Source organism: Narcine bancroftii, chromosome 1, assembly GCF_036971445.1.
Source record: "Narcine bancroftii isolate sNarBan1 chromosome 1, sNarBan1.hap1, whole genome shotgun sequence".
NCBI classification, from domain to species: domain Eukaryota; kingdom Metazoa; phylum Chordata; class Chondrichthyes; order Torpediniformes; family Narcinidae; genus Narcine; species Narcine bancroftii.
In genome coordinates, this window is record NC_091469.1 from 439,325,827 (window position 1) to 439,350,235 (window position 24,409).

At 41.2% G+C, this 24,409-nt stretch overlaps 1 protein-coding gene across 4 annotated transcripts in view; it reads left to right on the forward strand.

Annotated features, from left to right (window-relative positions):
• cdk14 (cyclin dependent kinase 14) overlaps positions 1-24,409 on the forward strand; it is a 776,693-nt gene that overhangs the window by 602,672 nt on the left and 149,612 nt on the right. For 2 of the 4 annotated variants that reach the window (XM_069914351.1, XM_069914352.1), the window contains one exon: positions 2,907-3,046. In XM_069914351.1, coding sequence (XP_069770452.1) covers positions 2,907-3,046 — 140 coding nt within the window. Of the gene's footprint in view, positions 1-2,906; positions 3,047-24,409 lie in introns of those variants that run through there. The other 2 variants (XR_011350130.1, XM_069914354.1) reach the window with 2 other exon arrangements.

Here is a 24,409-nt window from a genome sequence, read left to right on the forward strand (position 1 = left end):
AGAACGAAGGTAGGACTTAATGTGTTTGAGCTGGCTAAAGGATCGTTCTGCAACTGCGCTATTTATTGGTAAGGTCCAAAAAATGTGGTACAATATGGACAGGTTAGGATTAGTGGAACCCATGTCACAGCCGAAGTGTTTTGGCTTGTAAATGACACAAAAGTCACAGTAGCCTATCATTTCATGCTCTGTCCACTCTTTCAATGTTATATTATTTTTATCACATTTATACCTTTTATCACTGACATTATAATTTTGAAAGCCGAGGAGAAATAAATTCCTTTGGAGCTTCTCCTCCCCAGATGCCAGCGCCCCCCCCACCCCCGAGCACCTTCTTCAAAGGTAGCGCCTTTTTGAACTGTGTGCTCACTGCTCGGTCTTCCCATCTTTCCAAAATTCTTCTATGCTAGGGAAAATCCAGAATATATGAACTATAGAAGCATTACCTTTCTTATAGTTGTAACATGAAAAATGTATATCTAAATAAAAAGAAGACAATTTAACTTTAGACATATATGCTCTGTGGACCACTTTAAATTGGAGCAAACAATGCAATGCACAAAAGGAAGTTGTGTTTATCATTTTAAAAATGGAGTCCCATACCTCATCAGGCAATGAAAGATTCCTGCTCCCAGGCTTTCTTGATTTTAACTAGACGACAAGTCTTAGATCTTATCTTAAATAAGAGGTATTAAGCCACCAACACATAAATGTCATCATGGAGGAAGCATGTCCTCTACTTTCTCAGGAGTTTGCAGAGGTTTGTTATGACATTAAAAACCTTGGTAATTTTACAGATGTGAAAAATATGTGGACTGGATACATCATAGCCTGGTAAGGAGGTACCAATACCACTGAGTGGAATGCCCTATAAAAGGTACTGGTCACAGTCCTGTCCACCACAGCCAAAACTCTCCCCAGCATCAAGAATATGTACATGAAACACTATTGTCAGAGAGGAGCAGCAGCCATCAAGGATCCATACCACCTAGAACATGCTCTGTTCTCTTTGTTGCCATCAGGAAAGATTCGCACCACCAGGTTTTGGAACAGCTGCTACCCCTCCACCATCGACTCCAAAACAACACTCAATCAGGACCTCATTTAAGAACTCTTATTTTTGCATGTCATTGATTTTATTTCTCCCTGTATTGCATAGTCTGTTTGTTTAAATTTCTTTATCTGTTTACATGTGTATGTTGAGTACAGTTTTTTTTTTGCACTACTATTATGTGGTCATTCTGCTGGACCCAGAGGAAAAAGAATCTCAGGGACATATGTGATATCACGTATGTACTCTGACAATAAATCTGATATCTCTGCTCTTTTATCCTATTCCTCTAGATATGAGTGCCAACATTGCTTTTGCTTTCTGCACCACCAACTCAACCTGGAGGTTGACCTTTTGGGTATCATGCATGAGGTTTCCCAAGTCCCTTTGCACCCCCAAATTTTGAATGTTATCCCTATACAAATAAAAATTACCCCTTCCTTCTACCAAAGTACATGACCATGCAGTTTCCTTCATTATAATTATACTCTGGGAGTAAGTGCTGCTGTGCTGAGATTTGACTCTGATATTGACTGAATTTTGTAATCGTTACATAGAATTTTTGGTCAGAAAGTGTGGAAAACTCTTACCTTGCAACTTGTTTCTTGATTTTCCAGAGTAATCTGATTTTTTGATTTTTGAGTGGCGATTATTGTTTTCCACTGCTGCTAGCATTGAATCCCACAATACAACCTACATCATGATTGGAATTGATCTTGTTCAAAATAACTGTATTTTAGAGATTGTTTCCATTGAGGAGTAAGACAGGAGGACACAAATAATAAACTAGCAAGGTCTGTTTCAAATATATGGAACTTTTTGGATACTTCAGGGGAGTTTGCTTTCCACAATGCATTTGGAGAACCACATTGGTTGACAATACTGCAATTTGAAAGCTAAGGGTCAGATGTAATTATCATAGTTGAATGGACTGTGAATTATCTGATTCATTTTGCATAATATATGAGAAATTTAAAGTAAATGTAAGAACGATCGTTCCTAAATTAAAGAGTTTAGGGACAACAAAGTAGACAGTTCTTGCTTCTACCATAGCATAACTGATATAACTGATGACAAGATTGAGATTGCTTGGGCTGATTAAAATGATCATACCTTCAGTTTGATGGTTACTGACATTTTTGTCTGGCATTCCACTTGTAGGAGCATCAATGAGAAACATTTGCAACCAATCATAAATAGAAGTTAAATCGAGATTATAAAGGCAAAGACTACAAGGAAATGGTGTTATGTGTCACAGTTTTGCTTAGTTCTACAACTTTGAAGCCTGGGCTGTCAGTTAGCACTGGAAAAACTTTTTGGCATGAGGTTGCTAACTGAAAATGTATGGATTTATAGATGTGGTTCTTTTTTAATCTAGCCACAGATAAAATTCCAACAGTCTGCAACAAAATCTCTTTCATGTGGAGAAAAAAAACACGTTCTCACAATTTGGAACATACTCAGATATGATCAAAAGATTTGTGTAGATTATAGGGCATGTAAACACATGGAGGAAAATAGAGCAGGGAGGAGCTCAGACTGGCAAGGGAGATGTGGGAAAATGGAAATTGAGGATTCTGTAATGAAGATAGATTTCCAACAAGAAATAATGCTGTGTCACCTCTCAACTTAATGTTTAATTTCCTTTTGATCATTGTATATAAATGTATTTCGGTTGAAAAAATATTGCTTTTTTTTAAACAAGCATAAAAATGCACAAGACTTTTGATATGTAATAATTTCTCATTAACTTTATTGTCTCTGCAGCTGGTTCCATTTACAGTGTACTATGGTGTTATGTGCCTTACATGGCTTTCAAATAGACATAATGTTCTTTTGCACTCTTACCTTTCAGACTAGATTATGTGGTCCATGCAGAAGACCTTGCCTCCAAACTTCTGCAGTGCTTCCCAAAGAAAAGGCTGTCAGCTTTATCAGCGCTTAACCACGAGTACTTCAGTGATCTTCCCCCACGACTGTGGGAGCTCTCAGACAGTAAGTGTGACACAAATTTCTACCCAATGTGTGTGCTTCCCATGAATGGGTATTATTGAGAAGTTCTCTATCTAAGCAATGGAAAAGCTTTTTTTTAATAACAAGATAGCTCTTTTGAAGGCCATTTACTTGGTAATTTTGGCAGTAACATAGAAGCATGAGGAAACAAATTCTAAAACAGCAATTCTAATTTGTCACATTTTCAAGTGTGCTTATTACTTCCTTTGGAAGCAGAAGATATAAAAATATTATTCCTGACAAAGGACTCAGGCCAAAATATTGATCATCTTTTACTTCCGATGGATGTAGGGGTTAAATTTAAATTGAGACAAACAGCATAGTAACAGGCCATTTTGCCCCATGAGTCTGTGCCACCCAATTTACACCCCATTAACCTACCCTCCGGTACGTTATAAACGGTGGGAGGAAACGAGAACCCCTAGAGAAAACCCAGGCAGACACAGGGAGATGGTACAAACTCCTTACAGACAGTGCGCAATTCGTACCCTGGACCCGATCACTGGCACTGTAAAGGCATTGCGCTAACTGCTACGCCAGTCGTGCCACCCTGCTAAGTTTCCTGTTGAGTTCCCTGCTGAGTTTCTCCAACATACTTGTGTTTCACACTTGACCTTAGCATCTGCAGATTTTCTTCTTTAATTTTATTTGGGAAGTGAGCTGGGATCATGTTGGTTGCAAAATGTTCTTATCCTGTTAAGATATCTCAATGATATATATTCCTTTGGCCCAAACAGAACCACATTTTTCTTTCACCAGAATACTTAAAATACCTTTTTTAAATTTCAAGGAAATGTAAATTGAATTAGTTCCAGTTACTCATCTGACAATGCAGTGAAGGATCATGAAGACTCACTGATCCAATCACAGAGGAGGAGGGGAGCTAAGGCTAGAAGCAGCTGCACTGGCCCTGGATCAGATACCTGTATGTCTCTGCGGAGAAATGTAACTTGTTGTTCACCTGATTTTGATGATTCTTATTGACTCCAGATGTTCAGATTGCATTTGCCAAAATTGCAGAGTATTTCATCAACCAATAATTTCTAGCACTGTACAGATATTTTCCCCCGGCAACCAATTTATTGTGTCAAACTGTAGGGAAATTATGAATGTTGGACTTTTACCGAGAGGGATGAGATGGGTTTTCGAGAGAGGCCTAGACTACACAACAAAGTTTCTGTGGTAGAAGTGGATACATCAAAATAGTGGGCTAAATGCATTTCACTGATAGATATCAACCTTAAAGAAATCTGTTCACTCATTTTGAAAGTAGATTATGAAATTAAAATAATGGGCTACTTTTAATATCCCTTCATTGCATGACTTATTTCACTTGAATGTAACTGAAATGCAATGTTGTCTCTTAGATAACATATTTTCCAAATATGAAATTGTGTGTCATTCCTTATGTAAACAACCCCAAATTATTCACTGTTGATATACTCAAGTGCGGATCAAGCTATCTTTCCATTTCTGTTCTTTATGTCTCTTACAGTCAGGGAATGAAAATTGAACTTGAAGTTCCCTTAAAGTTTGTTGTACATTTGCAGTGAACTGGGTTTCACTAGAAATGTGCTGTACTAACGACTGGTCTCACCTCCTGGCTCATCCCCCGAGGTCCTGTATATAACCCTGGTTTCCCACCTAAACCCAGAACACCTCTGAAGTCTGTCCATGAATCCTTCCTGTGATGTAAGCTAATAAAAGTATTAGTTCTCCCTCCAGTCGAGTGTGAACTTTTATCTACACAACAATTTTTATAAGCTTACAAACAAGGATGGAGGCGTTACTCAAGCCCAGTATGCTGTTAATAGACCCCCAGTCCCTAACATAGCTGAGGAGTTCATATATTGGTTAGACTGTTTCCAGGCCTACCTGAACACGACCAGGGACGTCTCTCACACAGATGAGCTCCGGATGTTGGCAGTCATCTCAAGGGTAGGGATGAAGGGGTACGCAGTCGTCCAAGATTGCCCGACATATGAGGCCACCATCGAGGCACTGAAGGCCCGCAATATGAAGGCCCCAAATGAGGACCTAGCGAGGTACCGGCTCGTCCTACGTCGCCAATGACCCAGAGAGCCGATTGACGACTACCTGGTGGATCTGCAGAGGCTGGCTAAGAAGTGTAGGTATGAGGCCGATTCAGGCCACAACCGGGAAGATGAACAGATCTGGGACACCCTAGTAGCAGGGGTCCGCTCGAGGTATGTGAGGAAGCAACTGCTCGAGTCGGGAAGGAAGGGCCTCGCTAGCCACGTCAAGCTGGCCAAATAACTGGAACAGGCCAGTCTCAAGAACAACGACCTGGAGGCTAGCAAACTCGCACTCTCAGGTGAGAACCACCAAGGACTGGCAGCCCCTGCTCTAATGGCTGCTTCTTCCTGAGCCCGGGAGTGCTTTTTCTGTGGCAAGGGACAGCACCCCCATGCCTACTGCCCGGCCAAAGACTCAGTATGCTCTAGCTGTGGGAAGACGGGACTTGGGTGCAGGTCTACCGCACGAAGGGAGGTCCAGGGAAGTCCACAGCCTGTACCGCTCCTGGATCCAATTCCAGCCCCAAGTCATCTGCCCCGGACTCACCCAAGGTCACCTGCTGTGAAATCCGCCACCTATGGAAATGGCACATAAAGGCTCGGTGGCCATCTTGCAACAGCCAGACTTTGAATTCAGTGCCATTATCATCAAAGGAGAGGAGGAAGGAAGGCGGCCATCTTGTCGCGCCACAAGGTTGGAACCATCTTATCTGCACAGGTTGACTCAGGTCGGAGGGGGCCATTCGAAGGAAGAACACAACGTCTCTGGCAACCTGGCATCGCTGGTCCTCAACCAGAATAGACCTCACCAGCTCAGCAACCCGATGGTGATGGTGAAGGTAAATGGACATTCAGCCAAGTGCCTGTTTGACACAGGCTCCACAGAAAGTTTCATAGACTCACAGACTGTGCAAAAATATAACTTAAAAATGTACCCCTCTAATTACCAAATTTTCCTACTGTCCCAGTCCCATTCGGCGCATGAACAGAAACATTGTATAGTTCATCTGTCATTTGAAGGGGGGGGGGGGGGGAATTTTGAAAATTGCGCATGTACATTTTAGATGAATTATGTGCTCCAGTATTGTTGGGTCTGGACTTCCTTTGTCACCTTAAAAGCGTGACCTTGGAGTTTTCTGGTCCCTTTACCTGGTAATGGTTCGGAACAGAGGGCCTCAATACCAGAACCCGCTTGCAGCCTCTCCACGCTGAACATCAACCCCCCCCCCCCACCGCCTCTGCTTTATTTTCTAAAGGATCACAAAGGGAATTGAACATTGCGCAAACATCCCACATCTGGCCTTATAATGGAAGTAAGGGCCCTTATAAAGTAGTTGTAATTGCTATTGCCCAGGACATTGCCCTGAGGAACTCGTGCAGCAGTATTTTGAGACTCAAATGGTTGATCATCAATAACCACAACCAGATTCCTTTGACTCCAGCTGCTGGAGATTTTCCTCTTTAATTGCCAACACTGTCGGTCTTTGATGCTACACTCAGTTAAATAATGTTTCTCAACTTACTTTATGAATTCAGATCTGTCATCCATGTTTGTACGAAGGTTGTAATGGTCTGAGGCTATGTGGTAAAAGCAAAACTGAACACTGAGAAGCAGGATATTGATGAGTAGATGTCTGCCATCATTTGATGACCAAGATCAAACTGATTGGATGGCAATCAACCTTTGTAAATGTGTCCCTTAACTGTGTAACTAGGCAAGTTTCCATATTGAGGCAGATGTGAGTGTTCTTGTTATGCTAGAGTATCTCTTCTTGAGGCACAGCTTACTCTCGAATACATTATTAGATGATTGTCAAGTTGAACCAAAGGCTTTCCTGTGTCTAATGCAATGGTTCTCAACCTTTTTCTTTCCACTCACATGCCACTTTAAGTAATCCTTATGCCATCGGTGTTCTGTGATTAGTAAAGGATTACTTAAAGTGGTATGTGAGTGGGAAGGGAAGGTTGCTCTAGACCCAATTGTTACTGAAATATTTTGCTTGAGAAAAATTGTCATTGGTCCATTTCCTTTGGAGTTATGAAACCATGCACATGAGTCAGTTAGGCACGATTAAAACAGTGGTTTTCAAACATTTTCTTTCCACTCACATACCACCTTAAGCAATCCCTTACTAATCACAGAGCACATATGGCATAGGGAATTCATGCCACTAGTGGTTTCTTGATTCCACATTGAATGAAAGAAGCTGTCCAAAGACAGACTTCTATGATGGTGGGGACAGCACGAATGAGGGCAAATGAATCATCCATTTGGGACTGTAAAGTTAATTATGCACATGTGGCCACCTTGAAATAATTACAATGGTTATCTCTAATGTATTCATTCTCAATGTTGTGTCTGTGCAATTTGAAGTAGGACTAATTTTTCAGAGTGGATTGATGTAATCTGATTTTTCTGTCTTCTTAGCAAAAGTTTTAGTCATGGAATCATCAATTGATATAGTTTTTTCAGACCGAAATAACACCAAGTTGTCTCCCCAAGCTCATCCCTGTTGCTTGATTTTGGCCTATATCAACCTCTTTTCTTGATAAAGGAAGGCCTGTTTCCTTCTTCACATCCATCAGAGAACGAAAGATTGTCGGTTACATGAATTGGATCATCTGAATGACCATTTTTTTTATGACATCAATTAATGTGAAGTCTGCAATTTCATTTTTTTATTATTGGTAAGAGATATTGCCTTCTCTTAGATGTACAAGTTGATGACAGAAAACAGATTGGAGGGAAAAATCATAAAGTTTATTGTCATCTTTTAATTTTCTGAATTGGATCCTAAGATTTCTAGAAACTGACAAGAGTTAAAGTTCAACCTTTCTAGAGACAAGATTTCTTACCAGATAATCAATACTTTGTTATCAGTTTCAGGCAGGCGTCACATAAGTAATATGATCTTTGAGATTGATGATAGAAAGGAACAAATATATGTGCACAAGTTTGCACGATGTCGATTTTACTTGAGCAATGTTCCTATCAGCAGCACTGAGAAAGCTTATCAACCCACACAGTGCTAAAGAGTTGATGTGCTTGATGGTAATACCAGAAACTTCACTAATCTTTAATTCAGTGTGTTTACAGAAATGACATTCTGGCAGGTTTATGAATAAAAGTAAAGAATTTAGGTTTCAGATTGATTGTCAGAGCACATACATGACAACACATACAACCCTGAGATTCTTTTTCCTGCAGGCCAGGCAGAATCACCACTTATTGGCAGTGCAAAGAAACTGTACTCAAAGTGCATGTAAACAAATAAAGGTAAACAAACTAACTGTGCAACAGAGAGAGCAAAAAACCAATAAAGTGCACAAGTAAGAGTCCTTAAATGGGCTCCTGTTTGAGTTTGTTATTGAGGAGTCTGATGGTGGAGGGGTAGCAGCTGTTCCTGAACCTGGTGGTTCAAATCTTTCCTGACGGTAGCAGCAAGAGCAGGGTGTGTGCTAGGTGATGTGGATCCTTGATGATTGCTGCTGTAACTTGAAAGAGATGAGATATCATAGTGCTGTACTGGTAAGCCACTGTTCGCAAGATTTGTTTTCTTTTATTTTTTATATTGCCCAGGATATAGAAATCAGTTCTCCTGACATATCTGTTGTTGAAATCTAGCATTGGATGAGTTGTGTCACTCTTGTCTATCATTTTAATTATTTGCCTGGAGCATTTAAAGAAGAGAGCAACCTGCAGAATCTAACTGCTGGATCTCAGTATTGATGGTGTATTTTCCCATTTAGAAATCTACTGCAATTTAGCTTTTAAAGGAGCAGCGTCACAAATACTAAAACAAAATCAAGATTTGGCAGAGGTTTTTAAATGTTATGATATATATTTTATTTTGAAAGTTAGTGCTATTAAACTTATATGCGTATAAATATATTTTAAATATTTATATGTATATATATATTAAAAATATAGTAATGATAATGTTTCTTGTATGTATGTGTGTGAGAGTGCGTATATACAGATGTGTATATAGAGGTATGTATGTGTATATGTACAGGTGTGTGTTTTTATATAAAGGTAAGTGTGTTTTATATATATATATATCTGTCTCTTTGTGTGTGTGTGTGTGTGTGTGTGTGTGTGTGTTATATAAATATGTGTGTGTGTATTGACATACCAACAATGTATGTTTTATTTATTTTGTCTAGGGCTACTGGCAAATCAAACTTTGGAAAAATTGACATGTTTTATTTAAAATTGGATATGAGAATTACATTCCTAAAATATCAGTCATCATTCAAGTCATTTTGTGTGAATTTTTGCTATGGAATCATCATTTGTCAGTTCCCAAGGTACATTCTGCCAAATAAGAGACAGATTGTATAGACAGATTTTGACTGTCGAGCCTTATGTGGCACTCTGGAGTGAGGGTGCATTCCATACAATAAAAAGAAAGCATGTGATGGATTCAAAGATTGTTGTTTGTTTGAATAATACTTTCCTGTTCTCAGCATTATGATATGAATTAATGTTTCAATGAAGTGTAGATTTTGAAGATCATTATCAAAATATATTTCCCTATAAATTGAATTACTATATTTTATACACAATGACTTAATTTAACATAACATATAACATAACAATTACAGCACGGAAACAGGCCATTAGGCCCTTCTAGTCCGCACTGAACCAAACACCCCTTTCTAGTCCCACCTCCCTGCACAATGCCCATAACCCTCCATCTTCTTCTCATCCATATACCTGTCCAACCTTTTCTTAAATAATACAATTGACTCCGCCGCCACTATTTCTCCCGGAACCTCATTCCACACGGCTACCACTCTCTGAGTAAAGAAGTTCCCCCTCATGTTACCTCTAAACCTCTGCCCCTTAATTCTTAACTCATGTCCTCTTGTTTTAATCTTTCCTCCTCTTAACGGAAATAGTCTATCCACATCCACTCTGTCTATCCCTTTCATAATCTTAAATACTTCTATCAAATCCCCTCTCAACCTTCTACACTCCAAAGAATAAAGACCTAATCTGTCCAATCTCTCCCTATACTCTAGATGCTTAAACCCAGGTAACATTCTGGTAAACCTTCTCTGCTCTCTCTCCACTCTGTTTATATTTCATTTAGCTCAACACAAGTCCTCTTCAAAAATGCAATCAATGCAATCAAAATGCAATCAAAGATTGTTCATAAATGTGTTGTAACTTTACTTGGAAACTGGGTTCCATTTTTGGCAAATAAAAGCTAATTGTTTCCATCTTAATTGCTGTTAAATGCTGCTCTCTACAACCATTGCTTTCACTTTTCCTATCATTGTTCCTTCCCTAAGAACTTCCATAAGAATCACTGAGTTGTGCAGCACTGAAACAGGCTGATCGATCCAATTCATCCATGTGGCCCAGTTGCCTACCTGAGCAAGTCTAACCTTTCCTATCCAGATAAAAACACAAAGCTGGAGAAACTCAGCATGTCAAACAGTGTACTTTATATAGCAAAGATAAAGATACATAACTAACGTTTTGGGCTTGAACTCTTCATCAAGGTATAAACAAATTGTGGGCAGGTGCCCAAACAAAGTGGTGGGAGGGGAGGGGTGGCAGGGGGAGGAGCACAGTTCCACAAGCAGGAGGTAAAACAGTTGGATAAGGGAAGGAGGGCACACTAGCAAAGTAGGGGAGAGAGGATGGCTCTGTGAATGGAGTGGGAAGGGAGTGGAGACCAGTATCTTTATGTTTGCTTTATATAGTGCACTGTTTGACTTGCTGAGTTTCTCCAGCATTGTGTTTTTACTTCAGTCGTGGTGTCTTAAATGTTGAAATTGTTCCTATCACTACCACTTGCTCTGGCATCTCATTCTACAAATGTCCTTCACCCTGTTGTGTGGAAAAAGTTGCACCACAGGTTGTCTTTAAATCCTTCCCCTCTCACTTTAAATCTATGCCCTCTAGTTTTAGATTATACTGCTCTAGAACAAAGACTGTGATCATTCATCATACCTACGCTCCTCATTATTTTGTATTCCTCCAAAAAAGCCACCCTTCCACCTCCTGTACTGAAGGGAAAAAAAAAACAGCCGCCACTCATTATAATTCAAGCCCTCCAAACCAGGTCACATCCTTGTGAATCTTTTCTGTACTCTATCTAGCTGAATGACATCTCTCTCATATCTTAGGCAACTAGAAGTGCACATGAAAGTCCGAGTACGATCTCACCAGCACCTTGTACAATTGTAACATGATATCTTAACTCTTGTATTCAAATCGCTGAATAATGAAGGCAAGTATCTTCACCATCCTGTTTACCACTTAGGGAACTATGTTTTTTGTCATACACCTACAGTTCCCTCCATGATGCTTGGGACAAAGACAGTTTTTTTTTCCTTTATTTGCTCCTGTGCTCCAAGGTTTTAAATTTGTAATCAAACAATTCACATGGGATTAAAGTGCACATTCCAGATATTATTCAAAGATATTATATACATTTTGGTTTGACCATGTAGAAATCACAGCACTTTTTATACATAGTCCCTTCATTCCAGGACTCCATAATGTTTGGGACATTTGGATTCGCAAGTGTTTGTGATTTCTCAGGTATGTTTAATTGCTTCATTGGTGCAGGTATAAGAGAGCTAGGCTTGGTTCTAAGCTTTTAATCACCTTTAGAGTCTGTAGGTGCCATTTTCCAACATGAGGACCAGATTTGTGCCAATGAAAGTCAAAGAAGCCGTTATGAGGCTGAAAAACAAGAATAAAACAGTAAGAGATACTGCCCAAACTTAAGGATTATCAAAATCAATAGTTTGGAACATCGTTACAAAGAAAGAGCGTTTTGGTGAGTTCAGTAATCGCAAAGGGACCGTATTCCAAGGAAGATCTCCACTGCTGATGACCGAAGAATTCTCATCGTGATGAAGAAAAACCCCAAATGTCTGACCGACTGATCAGAAACACTCTTCAGGAGGCAGGTGAGAATGTGACAATGACAATGGTCTGCAGAAGATTTCATGAACAGAAATGCAGAGGCTACTCTGCAGGATGTAAATCACAAGTTAGCCACAGAAACAGGATGGCAAGATTACAGTTTGCTTGAAATATTTTTAAAGGAGCCTGCAAAATACTGTCTTGTGGACTGATGAGACCAAGATTAACCTGTTCAGAGTGATGGCAAGAGCAAAGTATGGAGGTGTAAAGGAACTGTCCAAAATCTTTCCCTTGGTTTGCATCTTGCTTGGTTGTTGTATGTGAGTTGATAGACTAGGACAATTGGGTGGACAAGTCTCTGGAGATGTTTACTTGTAGGATTTTAAAGCTTCAGCTATCTCCACCTCCCCCTCTCCTTTTTAAGTTTATAATCAGCTCTTTGCTGACATTGGGGGAGAAATTGTTGTCCTGGCACATCTGTCTGTGTTCTGTGCTGCATTTTATTATTGTTAGAGTTCCTTACTCTATCAGTAGTCTCATCCATGAATTTATGAATGAAGTAAGAGCTGTGTTTGGCCATGCAGTCATGGGTGAACAGGTAGTATATTAGAGGACTGTGTACCCAGTATGTGGTGCCCCACTATTGAGGATGATTATGGAGGTCATGTTATCACAATTCCACACTGTTTGGGGCCTGCAGGATAGACCGTCACAGATCCAATTGCAGAGAGAGCTGCTAATGTCAAGGTCATGTAGTTTCGGGATTAATTTGTTTGGTACTATTGCGTTGGAAGTGGAGCAGTAGTGGCCAAATAGTAGTCTGCTGTAGGTGTTTTTGTCCAAATGTTACAGTGTTGAGTGTAGGGCCAGGAAGATGGCATCTGCTGTGGACCTGTTTTGGTAATATGTGATTTGGAGTGTGTTAAGGATAACTGGTGGGCTGGATTTGAGCCATGACCAGCCTCTCAAAGCACTTTGTGATGGTGGATGTCAAAGCCACTGGCCAATAACCATTGAGTCCTGTCATTACATCCTTCTGGGTTAACAGTGGCTCTCTTGAGCCATGTGGGTACTTTAGCTTGTTGGAGTGAGAAGTTGAAAATGCTTGTGAATACAGCTGCCAGTTGGTCTGCACAGCGAAAGAGGACACATCCAGGGACTTTGTCTGGACCTGTCACTTTCTGCAGGTTCACTCTCTAGAGGCTGAACTGACATGTCGGTGGCTTTGTGTGCAGATGTGCTTGAGGTAGAAGATGTGCTACACTGGCCTGCTAGCTAATTGCTAAATGCCAGTTTAGAATGACCTTTGAAGAAAATAGTGGAATTATGTGACTGAGATGGAGTGATGAGGTACGCATTGTTGGTCTCATATTTCCCTTCTGTATTATGTGTAGCCCTCATATAGCAGCAAAGACAAAATAAAGTCCTGAATTGGAAGATTTATTACATAGGCCAACAGGCCTGCTAAAGAATTGTAGGTTGGCCTCAACACCAAGTTTATATGCTTTCTAATCGCCACAGTATTGAATTGGTACTTTCTGATAGCTGTTTTCCATCTACTTCCTGAAGATTCCTCACGCAGTCCTCTAACATACTGTAGACACATTTGTTGCTACATTCCTTAGCTCTGTTATCAGGGACCCACATGTTGCTTGTCCCTGCAAGTGCTAGAGAACAGCTGAAGTGTGTCATTACATTCTAATGTCTGAATAAAAGAGGCCAGGAAAGGTCCTCACAACATCTCATGGAATTTAATACTGCAGTTATATTCTGTTTTATTTCTGAGACCATGAGTAAGAGAATGTGAAAAACAGCTGTTCTATTGCCTGCAATTTGTAGTATGTCAGGAGAGAACTTGCAAGTCTACTACACCAGAAGTGAGCACTAGAGAAAAGTGGGGGGGGGGGGGGGGGGGGTGGTGAGAAGTGGTGGAGGGAGATAGGAAGACGACAGAGAAAATGGAGGGAGGGAAAGAGGAAAGGGGCAGGGGTAGGCAGCAGGGACACAGCCTTTCTTTCTAATAATCATAGAAAATTTATGTCACAAATATAGTTGCCTGTATTTTCTCCATAATATTAAGGAACTGGAATCAGTTCCAAAAGCTGGCCAAAATTAAATTTAAACTTTCTTTGAACACTGTGCAATGAACGTGATGAAATGGTATTATTGGTGTGTGAGTGATATCAAACAAGACTTTGGCCAAATGGCCCCTTGGGTCCTTCTTAAACCTCTCTATAAACACATACCATTTAGTTCTAGAATCATCTAATCTGGGACAAAGAATGAGATTTCACCTTATCCATATTCCTATAAATTTTATGCATGTCTATGTCACCTTTCAGCCTACTACATTCCAAAGAATAAAGACCCAGCTGATACAGCCTCTCCCTATATCCAAACCCTCAACTCCCAGTCAAGTCAAGTTTATTGCCATTTTATGTATAAGTACAAGCCGATGAAACAGCGTTTTCTAGTTCTTGGTGCATATCATCCAGACATAACACAGTCAGACATAACATACATGCTGACAAACAATGAATGTGCAGGACAAGTATTTAATCTATACAAATAAATAAATAAATATTGTTTCATGTGTATGAGAGTCTCGGATAGTGTGCGAGCAGTTCCTTTGATCGTTCAGCATTCTCACTGCCCGTTGGAAGAAGCTGTTCCTCAGCGTGGTGGTGCTGGCTCGGACACTCCTGTATCTCTTCCCCAACAGGAGCAGCTGAAAGATGCTGTCTGCAGGATGGTAGAGTTCTTCATTTATTTTGTGCACCCTCGTCAGACAATGATCCTGGTAGATCATGCTGATGGGTGAGGAGAGACTCCAGTGATCCTCTCTGCCACTCCTATGGATCCTAAAGATCCTGTGGATTGACCTTTGTTCCATTTCTCTGCAGCAACCATGCCATAATGTGATGCAGCCAGCCAGGACGCTCTTGATAGAGCTCCTATAGAAGGTTGACATAATGGTGCCCAGTAACTTGCCGGCTTCAGTCTTTTCAGGAAGTGCAGTCACTGTTTGCCTTCCTGACAAGTCAGGAGATGTTGAGTGTCCACGATAGGTCACTAGTTAAATGAACCCCAAGGAAATGGCTGCTCTTCACTCTCTCTATGACAGAGTTGTTGATGTGTAGTGGAGGGTTGTCATTACTGGTCCTCATGAATCCTTCACGTTAAGATTCAGTTTGTTACTCTCGCACCATTTCACGAGATTTCACGTGACAGTGCTTGTCGTTATGCTACTGACCCAGACAGACTGTGGTCTTCCTGTAGGCAGTCTAGAATCCAATCCCAGCGAGAACAGCTTCGCCACCAGCTGCAGGTGAATAATTATATTAAATGCCGAGATGAAGTCAATGAACAGCAGCCTAATATATGAGACGTCATTCTCCAGGTGGGCCAGGACAGAGTAAAGACACAAGTTTACAGCATCGTCTGTGGAACATTTTGTTCTAGAGGCAAATCAAAATGGATCCAGTGTCTCTGGGAGGTGTGCTTTGATGTGTTCCATCACCAGATACTCGAAGCATTTCATAATGGTGGAGGTCAATTCCACAGGGCAGTAGTCATTGAGGCCTGCTTTGTCACCTTCTTGGGTACCAATATGATGGTGGCTGTCTTCAACCCTGCGGGAATGATGGACTGCTGCAGTGAGGTGTTGAAGATGTCCTTGAAGACTTCTGTCAACTGGTCTGCACAGTCCTTCAGTACCCGACCAGGTATGTTGTCCGGTCCCACTCCCATGTGTGGGTTCACACCTCAGCCGCAGTTATGCAAGCTATAACATACTGGTAAATCACTCTGTATCCTTTTCAACTTGACCACGTCCTACCGCTGGGTAACCAGAATCACACAAAATACTCCAAGTGTAATCTCAACAACGACCACTTGTATAATGTCCCAATCTTTGTACTCAATACTCTGCACAATGAAGGCTTCTTCACTACCCTGCCCACTCAAGTCACAACTTCCCAGAGAAATTAACACCTGTACCTTTTAGGGTGTCTCTTCCACAACACTTTCCAGGGCTCTTCCATTTAGTGTGCAAGTCCTGCTCTGCACCTGTCAGAGTTAAATGCCATCTGATATTCTTTGGCCCGGCGTACCAACTAATCTAGATTCTATTGTGATTTTGTATGTACTTTTTCACTCTCTAAGATTACCAATGCTGCTAATCACATTGTTGTCTTTTTACTATTGTTTGTCATGTTCATTTGAGGAATTTTTTAAAATCAGCATTTCAAAGAATGCCTACCTAATATGAAGGCTGATAATGGACAAGCCATACAAAAACTCAGGAACACTAAACCAGTGTATGAGTATCAGATACAAATCCTACTAAAGGTCAACCGAATATTTGGAAGAAAGCACTTAAGGCAACACATACTCTCACACCTAAGCAATCAAAGAGAAATGTTTTCTTTACAGGAGTTTTGATTTCATTTAAATTGTAGCTATATCTTGACCATAAGACCACCGAAAGACATAGAAGCAGAAATGGGCTATTTAATCAGGAGCTAATTGATTTCCCCACAGAGCCCCCCAGTCCAGCCTTCTCCACGTAACCTTTGATGCCCTGGCTGATCAAGAACCTATCAATCTCTGTCTTAAATACACCCAATGACCTGGCCTCCACAACCACCTGTGGCAACGAAGTTGACAGATTTACCACCCTCTGGCTGAAGAAATTCCTCTACATCTCTATTCTAAGTGGACACCCTTCAATCCTGAAGTTGTTACCACTTTTCCTAGACCAGTAGTTCTCCACCTTTTTATTTTCACTCACATGCCACTTTAAGTAATTCCGAGGCCATCGGTGCTCTGTGATTAGGAGGGGATTGCTTAAGGTGGTATGTGAGTGGGAAGGGAAGGCTGAGAATCACTGCTCTTGACCCAATTGTTACTGAAATATTTTGCTTGAGAAAAATTGGCATTGGCCAATTTCCTTTGGAGTTATGAAACCATGCACATAGCAAGTCAATTCGGTTCAATTAAAACAATGGTTTTCAAACTTTTTTGCTTCTCCACCCACATATCACCTTAAGCAATCCCTTCCTAATCACAGAGTACCTATGGCATAGGGAATACTTAAAGTGGTATGTGAGTGGAAAATAAAAGTTGAGAACCACTGTCCTAGACTTTCCCACCAGAGGAAACAACCTTTCTACATCTTCTCTGTCCATGCCTTTCAACATTTGAATTGTTTCAATGAGATTCCCCCCTCATTCCTCCACATTCCAAAGAGTACAGACCAAGAGCTGTCAAACACTCCTCATATGTTAACGCTTTCATTCCCATTATCATCCTTGCTCTGAACCCTCTCCAACATCAGCACATTTTTTCTTAAGTGAGCCCAAAATGCTCTCAATATTCTAAGTGAGGTTTCACCCGTGCCTTGTAAAGCCCCAACATCACATCCCTGCTCTTATATTCTATTCCTCTTGAAATGAATGGCAGTGTTGCATTTGCCTTCTTCACCACCTTGTAAGCTTACCTTAAGGCTATCCTGCATGAGGACTCCCAAGTCCATTTGCATCTGGGTATTTTAAAGTTTCTCATTCAAAAAATAATCTGTCCATTTATTTTTTTCAACCAAAGTGTTTAAACGTGCACTTTAGGTCATTATATTTGCCATTTCTCTGCCCATCCTTCTGATCGGTCTAAGTCTAACACTGGAGGACATAAGTCTAAAGTTAAGGGAGAGAAATTTAGGGGAGACATCAGGGGTAAATTGTTTACATAGAGAGTTGTGGGTGCCTGGAATGCCTTGCCAGGGATAGTGGTGGAAGCTGAAACATTGGGGGGCATTTAAGACAGTCTTGGACAGACACAGGATGAACAATAAATAGACGGTTATGGGCTAGGGAGGGTTTAGTACTTTTATTTAGGAAGAAATATATAGGTCAGCACAACATCAAGGGCGGAAGGGGCTGTGCTGTGCTGTATTGTTCTATGTTCTGCCACCTACCTGTTTCCTCAACACTACCTGCTCCTCCACCTACCTTCCAATCATTTACAGACTTGGACACAAAACTATTCATTTGATTAACCAAATCATTAATATTCAACATAAAAAGAAGTGGCCCCAACATTGACCTCTGTGGAACACCACTAGCAACTGGCAGCCAATCAGGATATGATCCTTGTATTCCAACTTCTGCGTCCTCCCAATCAGCCAACGCTCCACACATGCTAGTATGCTTCTGGTTGTACCATGGGCTCTAATCTTGTTATGTCACCTCATGTGCAGCACTGTTGGAGGTTAAATAAACACTCTAAATTACACCTGATGTACTTGTGTGAAATAATCTGGGGGGAGTTGGCAGGAATGTGCAGAGAATAAAATGGCATGTTTCAGCATGGACTTGGAAGGCTGAAGACCTTGTTCCAATGCTGTATAGCTCTATGAGATAAGCACAGTATGTTGGCTAATGAGGGAGCAATGCCTACAGCAGATACTATTTCAGACAGCATGAACATCATTGTTTGGTAATCTGGCACAATATTTTATGTTCCCTTAACAGATTTACTCCACATGTGATACAGTTATTGAGGAAATTCAATTGTTCTCATTCCCTCAGGCATATGCCAAGAAATTCATCCCCAGTTGGTGATACTGAATATGCTATGATGTGGTGGTTATGGACTGTACTCTTATATTTAGTTTTCTTAATTTCAATAAAGTTTGCTAGCCATAGTATATTGGAAAGTTAGTGTGACCAACCTGAGATGTATTTTTAGGTAGCGCTGCTTTGGAGACAAATAAGGACTATGTTTCTACTTTTCATTAACCTGTTGAAATGATAGATGATGGTTTTGCAATTTTGGATAGTTTCTCTTTTCACTCTCTCCTCACAGTAGGGGAAGCATAAATTACTGATTCTTCATGAACTACCTAGACAACAGGTCATTGCTATTCATTACTATAAGAGAGTTTGTTTTTTTCCAATATTGTAAGCAAAATACCAAAGATAAGCGATTGCAAACAAATTAAACAGAAGAAAGAGCAGAACACAAAATGAATGAAAAGACAATGGTCTCCTCAAAGCTTTTCTAATAGAAAGTTGAAGGCAGCATGGTTAGCAGAACAGTTCTTTTTTCTTCTTTTGGCTTGGCTTCGCGGACGAAGATTTATGGAGGGGGTAAATGTCCACGTCAGCTGCAGGCTCGTTTGTGGCTGACAAGTCCGATGCGGGACAGGCAGACACGGTTGCAGCGGTTGCAGGGGAAAATTGGTTGGTTGGGGTTGGGTGTTGGGTTTTTCCTCCTTTGTCTTTTGTCAGTGAGGTGGGCTCTGTGGTCTTCTTCAAAGGAGGTTGCTGCCCGCCGAACTGTGAGGTGCAAAGATGTACGGTTTAAGGCGATATCAGCCCACTGGCGGTGGTCAATGTGGCAGGCACCAAGAGATTTCTTTAGGCAGTCCTTGTACCTCTTCTTTGGTGCACCTCTGTCACGGTGGCTAGTGGCGAGCTCACCATATAACACGATCTTGGGAAGGCGATGGTCCTCCATTCTGGAGACGTGACCCACCCAGCGCAGCTGGATCTTTAGCAGCATGGACTCGATGCTGTCGGCCTCTGCCATCTCGAGTACTTCGATGTTAGGGATGAAGGCGCTCCAATGAATGTTGAGGATGGAGCGGAGACAACGCTGGTGGAAGCGTTCTAGGAGCCGTAGGTGATGCCGGTAGAGGACCCATGATTCGGAGCCGAACAGGAGTGTGGGTATGACAACGGCTCTGTATACGCTTATCTTTGTGAGGTTTTTCAGTTGGTTGTTTTTCCAGACTATTTTGTGTAGTCTTCCAAAGGCGCTATTTGCCTTGGCGAGTCTGTTGTCTATCTCGTTGTCGATCCTTGCATCTGATGAAATGGTGCAGCCAAGATAGGTAAACTGCTTGACCGTTTTGAGTTTTGTGTGCCCGATGGAGATGTGGGGGGGCTGGTAGTCAAGGTGGGGAGCTGGCTGATGGAGGACCTCCGTTTTCTTCAGGCTGACTTCCAGGCCAAACATTTTGGCAGTTTCCACAAAACAGAACGTCAAGCGCTGAAGAGCTGGCTCTGAATGGGCAACTAAAGCGGCATCGTCTGCAAAGAGTAGTTCACGGACAAGTTTCTCTTGTGTCTTTTCTAATAGAAAGTTGAAGGCAGCATGGTTAGCAGAACAGTTAAGACAGTATTAAACATAGTATTACAACACCAGCTACCTGGTGACTGTAAAGCATCCTGTACATTCTGTGGATCCATGGGCTTTCTCCGGTTTCTTTCCACCCTTCAAAAACATACCAGATTTGTAGGTTAATTGGTGAATTTGGGCAGCATGGGCTTGTGGGCCAGAGGGGTCTTTTATTGTGCTGTAACTCTAAATTAACTTCACATTCAAAGAAACATTTTAAAGGAGAAGATTAAGGTGGAAAAAATTAGGGAGGGCATACAGCCTGATAGGCCTGAACAGCTGAAAGCACAACTTGTGTGCACTGGAAACCATCCTGGAACTATTTAAAATGTTAGGTAAGACCAACCCAACTGGAAGCTACAGTACTTCCAGTCTGTAACGGGAGTAAAAGCTCAATGCTGGAGAAACTCAGCAGGTCAAGCAGTCAACTTTATGTAGCAAAGAGAAAAATACAGAACCAAAGTTTTGGGCTTGACCCCATTCATCAAGGTGTGAGCAGATTGTTTTCTATTTTTGTGTTTTATTCCTCCAATGAGGTGTCACATGTTATATTATAGGTTTATCCAGAATAATATTTTTCTATTGCTTGTTTAACAGTTTTTTCTTGTACATCAGGTTTATTAGGTGATTGTAACTGGAATTGCTGAGAAAGAAAATTATTGAAAAAGTATTTGTAATCAGTTTTATCAATGAACTATCTTGATTAATACTTTAAAAGACGTTATTTCCAGAGTGAATTTCTTGAGAGTGAATTTGGGGGATATTAAGGTTTTGTGTCGCAAACACTGGTTGATGATGAAATTTATTGAGGAGAAAATTGTACCATAACTATAAAGGGTGGAATGGTCAGGGAGCAGCACGGTTGGCGTAGCGGTTGGTGCAATGTCTTTACTGCGTCATCCATTGGGATAGGGCTTTGAATCCTGTGCTGTCTGTAAGGAGTTTGTACTTTCTCCTCGGGTTCTGCGTGGGTTTTCCCTAGGGGCTCTCAAGTGAAACCCTGGAGATCGTCTTCAATGCATTACAAACACATGGAAGTCAAACGGTTGACTATTGCTTGCACTTTGCACACAAACATGAGAAGGAAGGATTATTTGCTACAATTTTTAACTGGTTATTATTATTCACAAGTTATTTGTAGATTTAATGTACTGACTCATTAGATTATTTTTAGAGCCAGAAGGGATGGCAGTTAACTCAAGGAAAGTGTATACACACTGTATATATACCTATCCAATGCAGGACTAGGAACAAAGTACATATGGTGAAATATGAGACAGATGACAGAAAAATGAAAATATGGCCAAGATGGTTGCGATGATTGAAATCTCATGGATATCAACACTCCAGGTTGAAGGAAAAATGTCCTGTTTATGGGGAAATGGTGTGCCTGATGTGAATTGTAAAATAATTTGTGGATTGCACAATATAGAAGATATAGAATGTCCATGGAATAGAGGTGAGCCATACAGGCACAGATTCAGAATACCAGTTGTCATAAGAAGTGAATTATCAAAAAGAACTTCCATAAAATGCATACAAACCAATGAAAGTGATATCGCACAATGCTTCGGACTCAAGTGGAAATATTCTCCCTCGCGAAGTCATGTCAAATCAAACAATCAATTTTGGGTGGTCCATCTGAAACCAATGAATTTTGTGCCTTTAGAAGGCAGGATCATTTTGAAGCTGGCTTGAAGAAAAAAAGAGAAATGAAATGTGGATTTCAATCTTGTAGACTTGAATGAGGATGGAATATGATACCATTAAAGAAACACTGTGACGGAATCACAAGAGAATAAGGTCAATATCTGATGCCATGGTAGAGGCCGTGGTGTGACACTCTCCACTCAACATCTTAAAAGATCATGAGGAATGTAGTTTAACCCGATCAGAGAAACAGATAGAAACTCAGAATGGCCATAAAGGAGGTCATTACCGCTGCAAAGAGAGAACAACAAAGTTTGTCAACAGACATCCAGAGAATGGCAACCATTTCAGACCAGAAATTGACCTGAGTATTTCATGGACTTTGTTACAAAATAAAGCACGTGTATGGACAGGTATTCAGATGCTTTGGATCAAGTTCTTTAAGTTTTAAGAATTAGAGGAGACAACTAAAATATCTGCCACATATATTATCAATCCATAAACCACTTTGTTGGTTTCATATGGTTAATTACTTTAGGTGTTACAATCATGTGCGTGGATGCAAAATTGCAGAGGAAGCTATTGGAAAGGAACCAACTGCATGGATGCCTGCTGGTTCTGAAGTACTAGATGATGATATCTTTGATAATGTTGTGATTAAGAGAGATATGAAGACAAGCAAATTATTTTTAATATTTTCAACACGACCCGTCTCTTACTTTTATATCATATACAGGTAGTCCTCGTCTTCCGACCTATGCAAGTTATGTCCACCTGCATGTATTACAAAAGGTGTTTTTACAAAATATTTATTAAAACTACTGTACAAGTACTTATTTTGTATCAAAAGTACTATATACAGTGGTCCCCTCTCCCTGCAGCAGCCCTGAAGCCCCCACTCCCCACGGCAGCCCTGAAGCCCCCACTCCCCGCAGCAGCCCTAAAGCCCCCACTCCCCATGACAGCCCTGAAGCCCCCACACCCCGCAGCAGCCCTGAAGTCACCGTTCCCTGTGGCAGCCCTAAAGCTCCCACTCCTCACAGCAGCCCTGAAGTCCCCACTTCCCACAGCAGCTCCAAGAACTACCACTGTGGAGGCCCCACCTCAACACAGAGGAACTTACGTCCCTATTTAATACCATATGTTCTTCCATTCTGAATACTGTAGCTCCACTCAAGGAGAAAAAAAAACCTAAGCTCAAGACTGTTCCTTGGCTCAATAATACCACCAAAGCCCTGAGGAGAGAGTGCAGTATAGCTGAATGTAAGTGGAAGTGAGACAACTACAAATTTCCCTCAAAATTGTGAAAAACAACCTGCACAAACACCAAGAAACAGTAAAGGCTGAAAGTTGCCACCCTAATTTCCAACAACTCCCAAAATCCCAAGGTCTTGTTCAATACCATCAACTCAATCATTGCTCCCACACCTAATACTAACTCTGATGCATCCGTACCAAATGCAAAGAATTTTTAAAATTCTTCATAAACAAAGTCGAGAACATCAGGACAAACATTCCCCACTCCATCCTTAATCTAATGGTACCACAGCTCTGTTCATCCAATCTGGATTGTTTCTACCCAATCACACTACCTACCCTTAGGAAGATTGTATTCACCATGAAGCCGACAACCTGCCCCCTCCTGAGGTTTTTTTTTGATTCAGCCAGTTCTCCATTCAGCCAGCATCCTCTCCATTATTAACAGTTCCTAAGCCACTGGAACTGTTCCAATTTGTTTCAAGTGTGCTGTTGCGGTGCGCTGCAGTGCGAACAAACAGGCACAAACAATGAAAGGCTGTACTACAGGCTTTAATTAGCTTAAAACTTGCACACCATGTTCTGTATCCTCTCTGGCTCTATGTGCTCTGCTCTTGCCCAGAAGGCGGTGTGAGCCTTTATGTGGGGATGGTGGTTGGCAGGGTATAGGTGGAGCCAGTCTCCCAGGTTACCTCCCTGCAGGTACAATATGTTTCCCCCTGCAGTGGACACTGCAGGACTGCAGACAGGCACAGGCAATCACCAACAGTCCAGTGGTAGTATCACCACAGCTTTGTGTAGCTCGATCAATAACCACATGCCGACAAGAAGCCCATGGTCAAAAGCTTTAATGTCCTAAAACAAACAGGATGAGATTGAGGGAGGAGACTAGGGCTCTCAGCCTTTATTGAGAAACTACGGGAAGGAGTTACTGGGTTGGAGGCGGGCTAGCCTGAGCAGTCCAGTGAGGTCCCCCACCTCTAATACCATGTCCCACCACACTGTAGTCCAGCCCCTCCTGAAAAAACCCAACTTAGACCCCCACCATGCCCAAAAATTACAGACCTGTTTCTAAACTTTCATTCCTGTCAAAGGACCTCGAAAAAGTTGTTCTTAGCCAATGGTTGCCCTACCTACATCTAAACAACATATCCTAAAAATAAGGCCCACCACAGCACAGAATCAGCCTTACTAAGAGTATACAATGACCTGCTCCTCATCACTAACTCTGGGAACTCCGCCATTCTATTTCTCCTGGACATAAGTACAACATTAGATACTGTGGATCACGCTATTGTAATAGATCACCTCCGGCAGAGCATCAGTGTT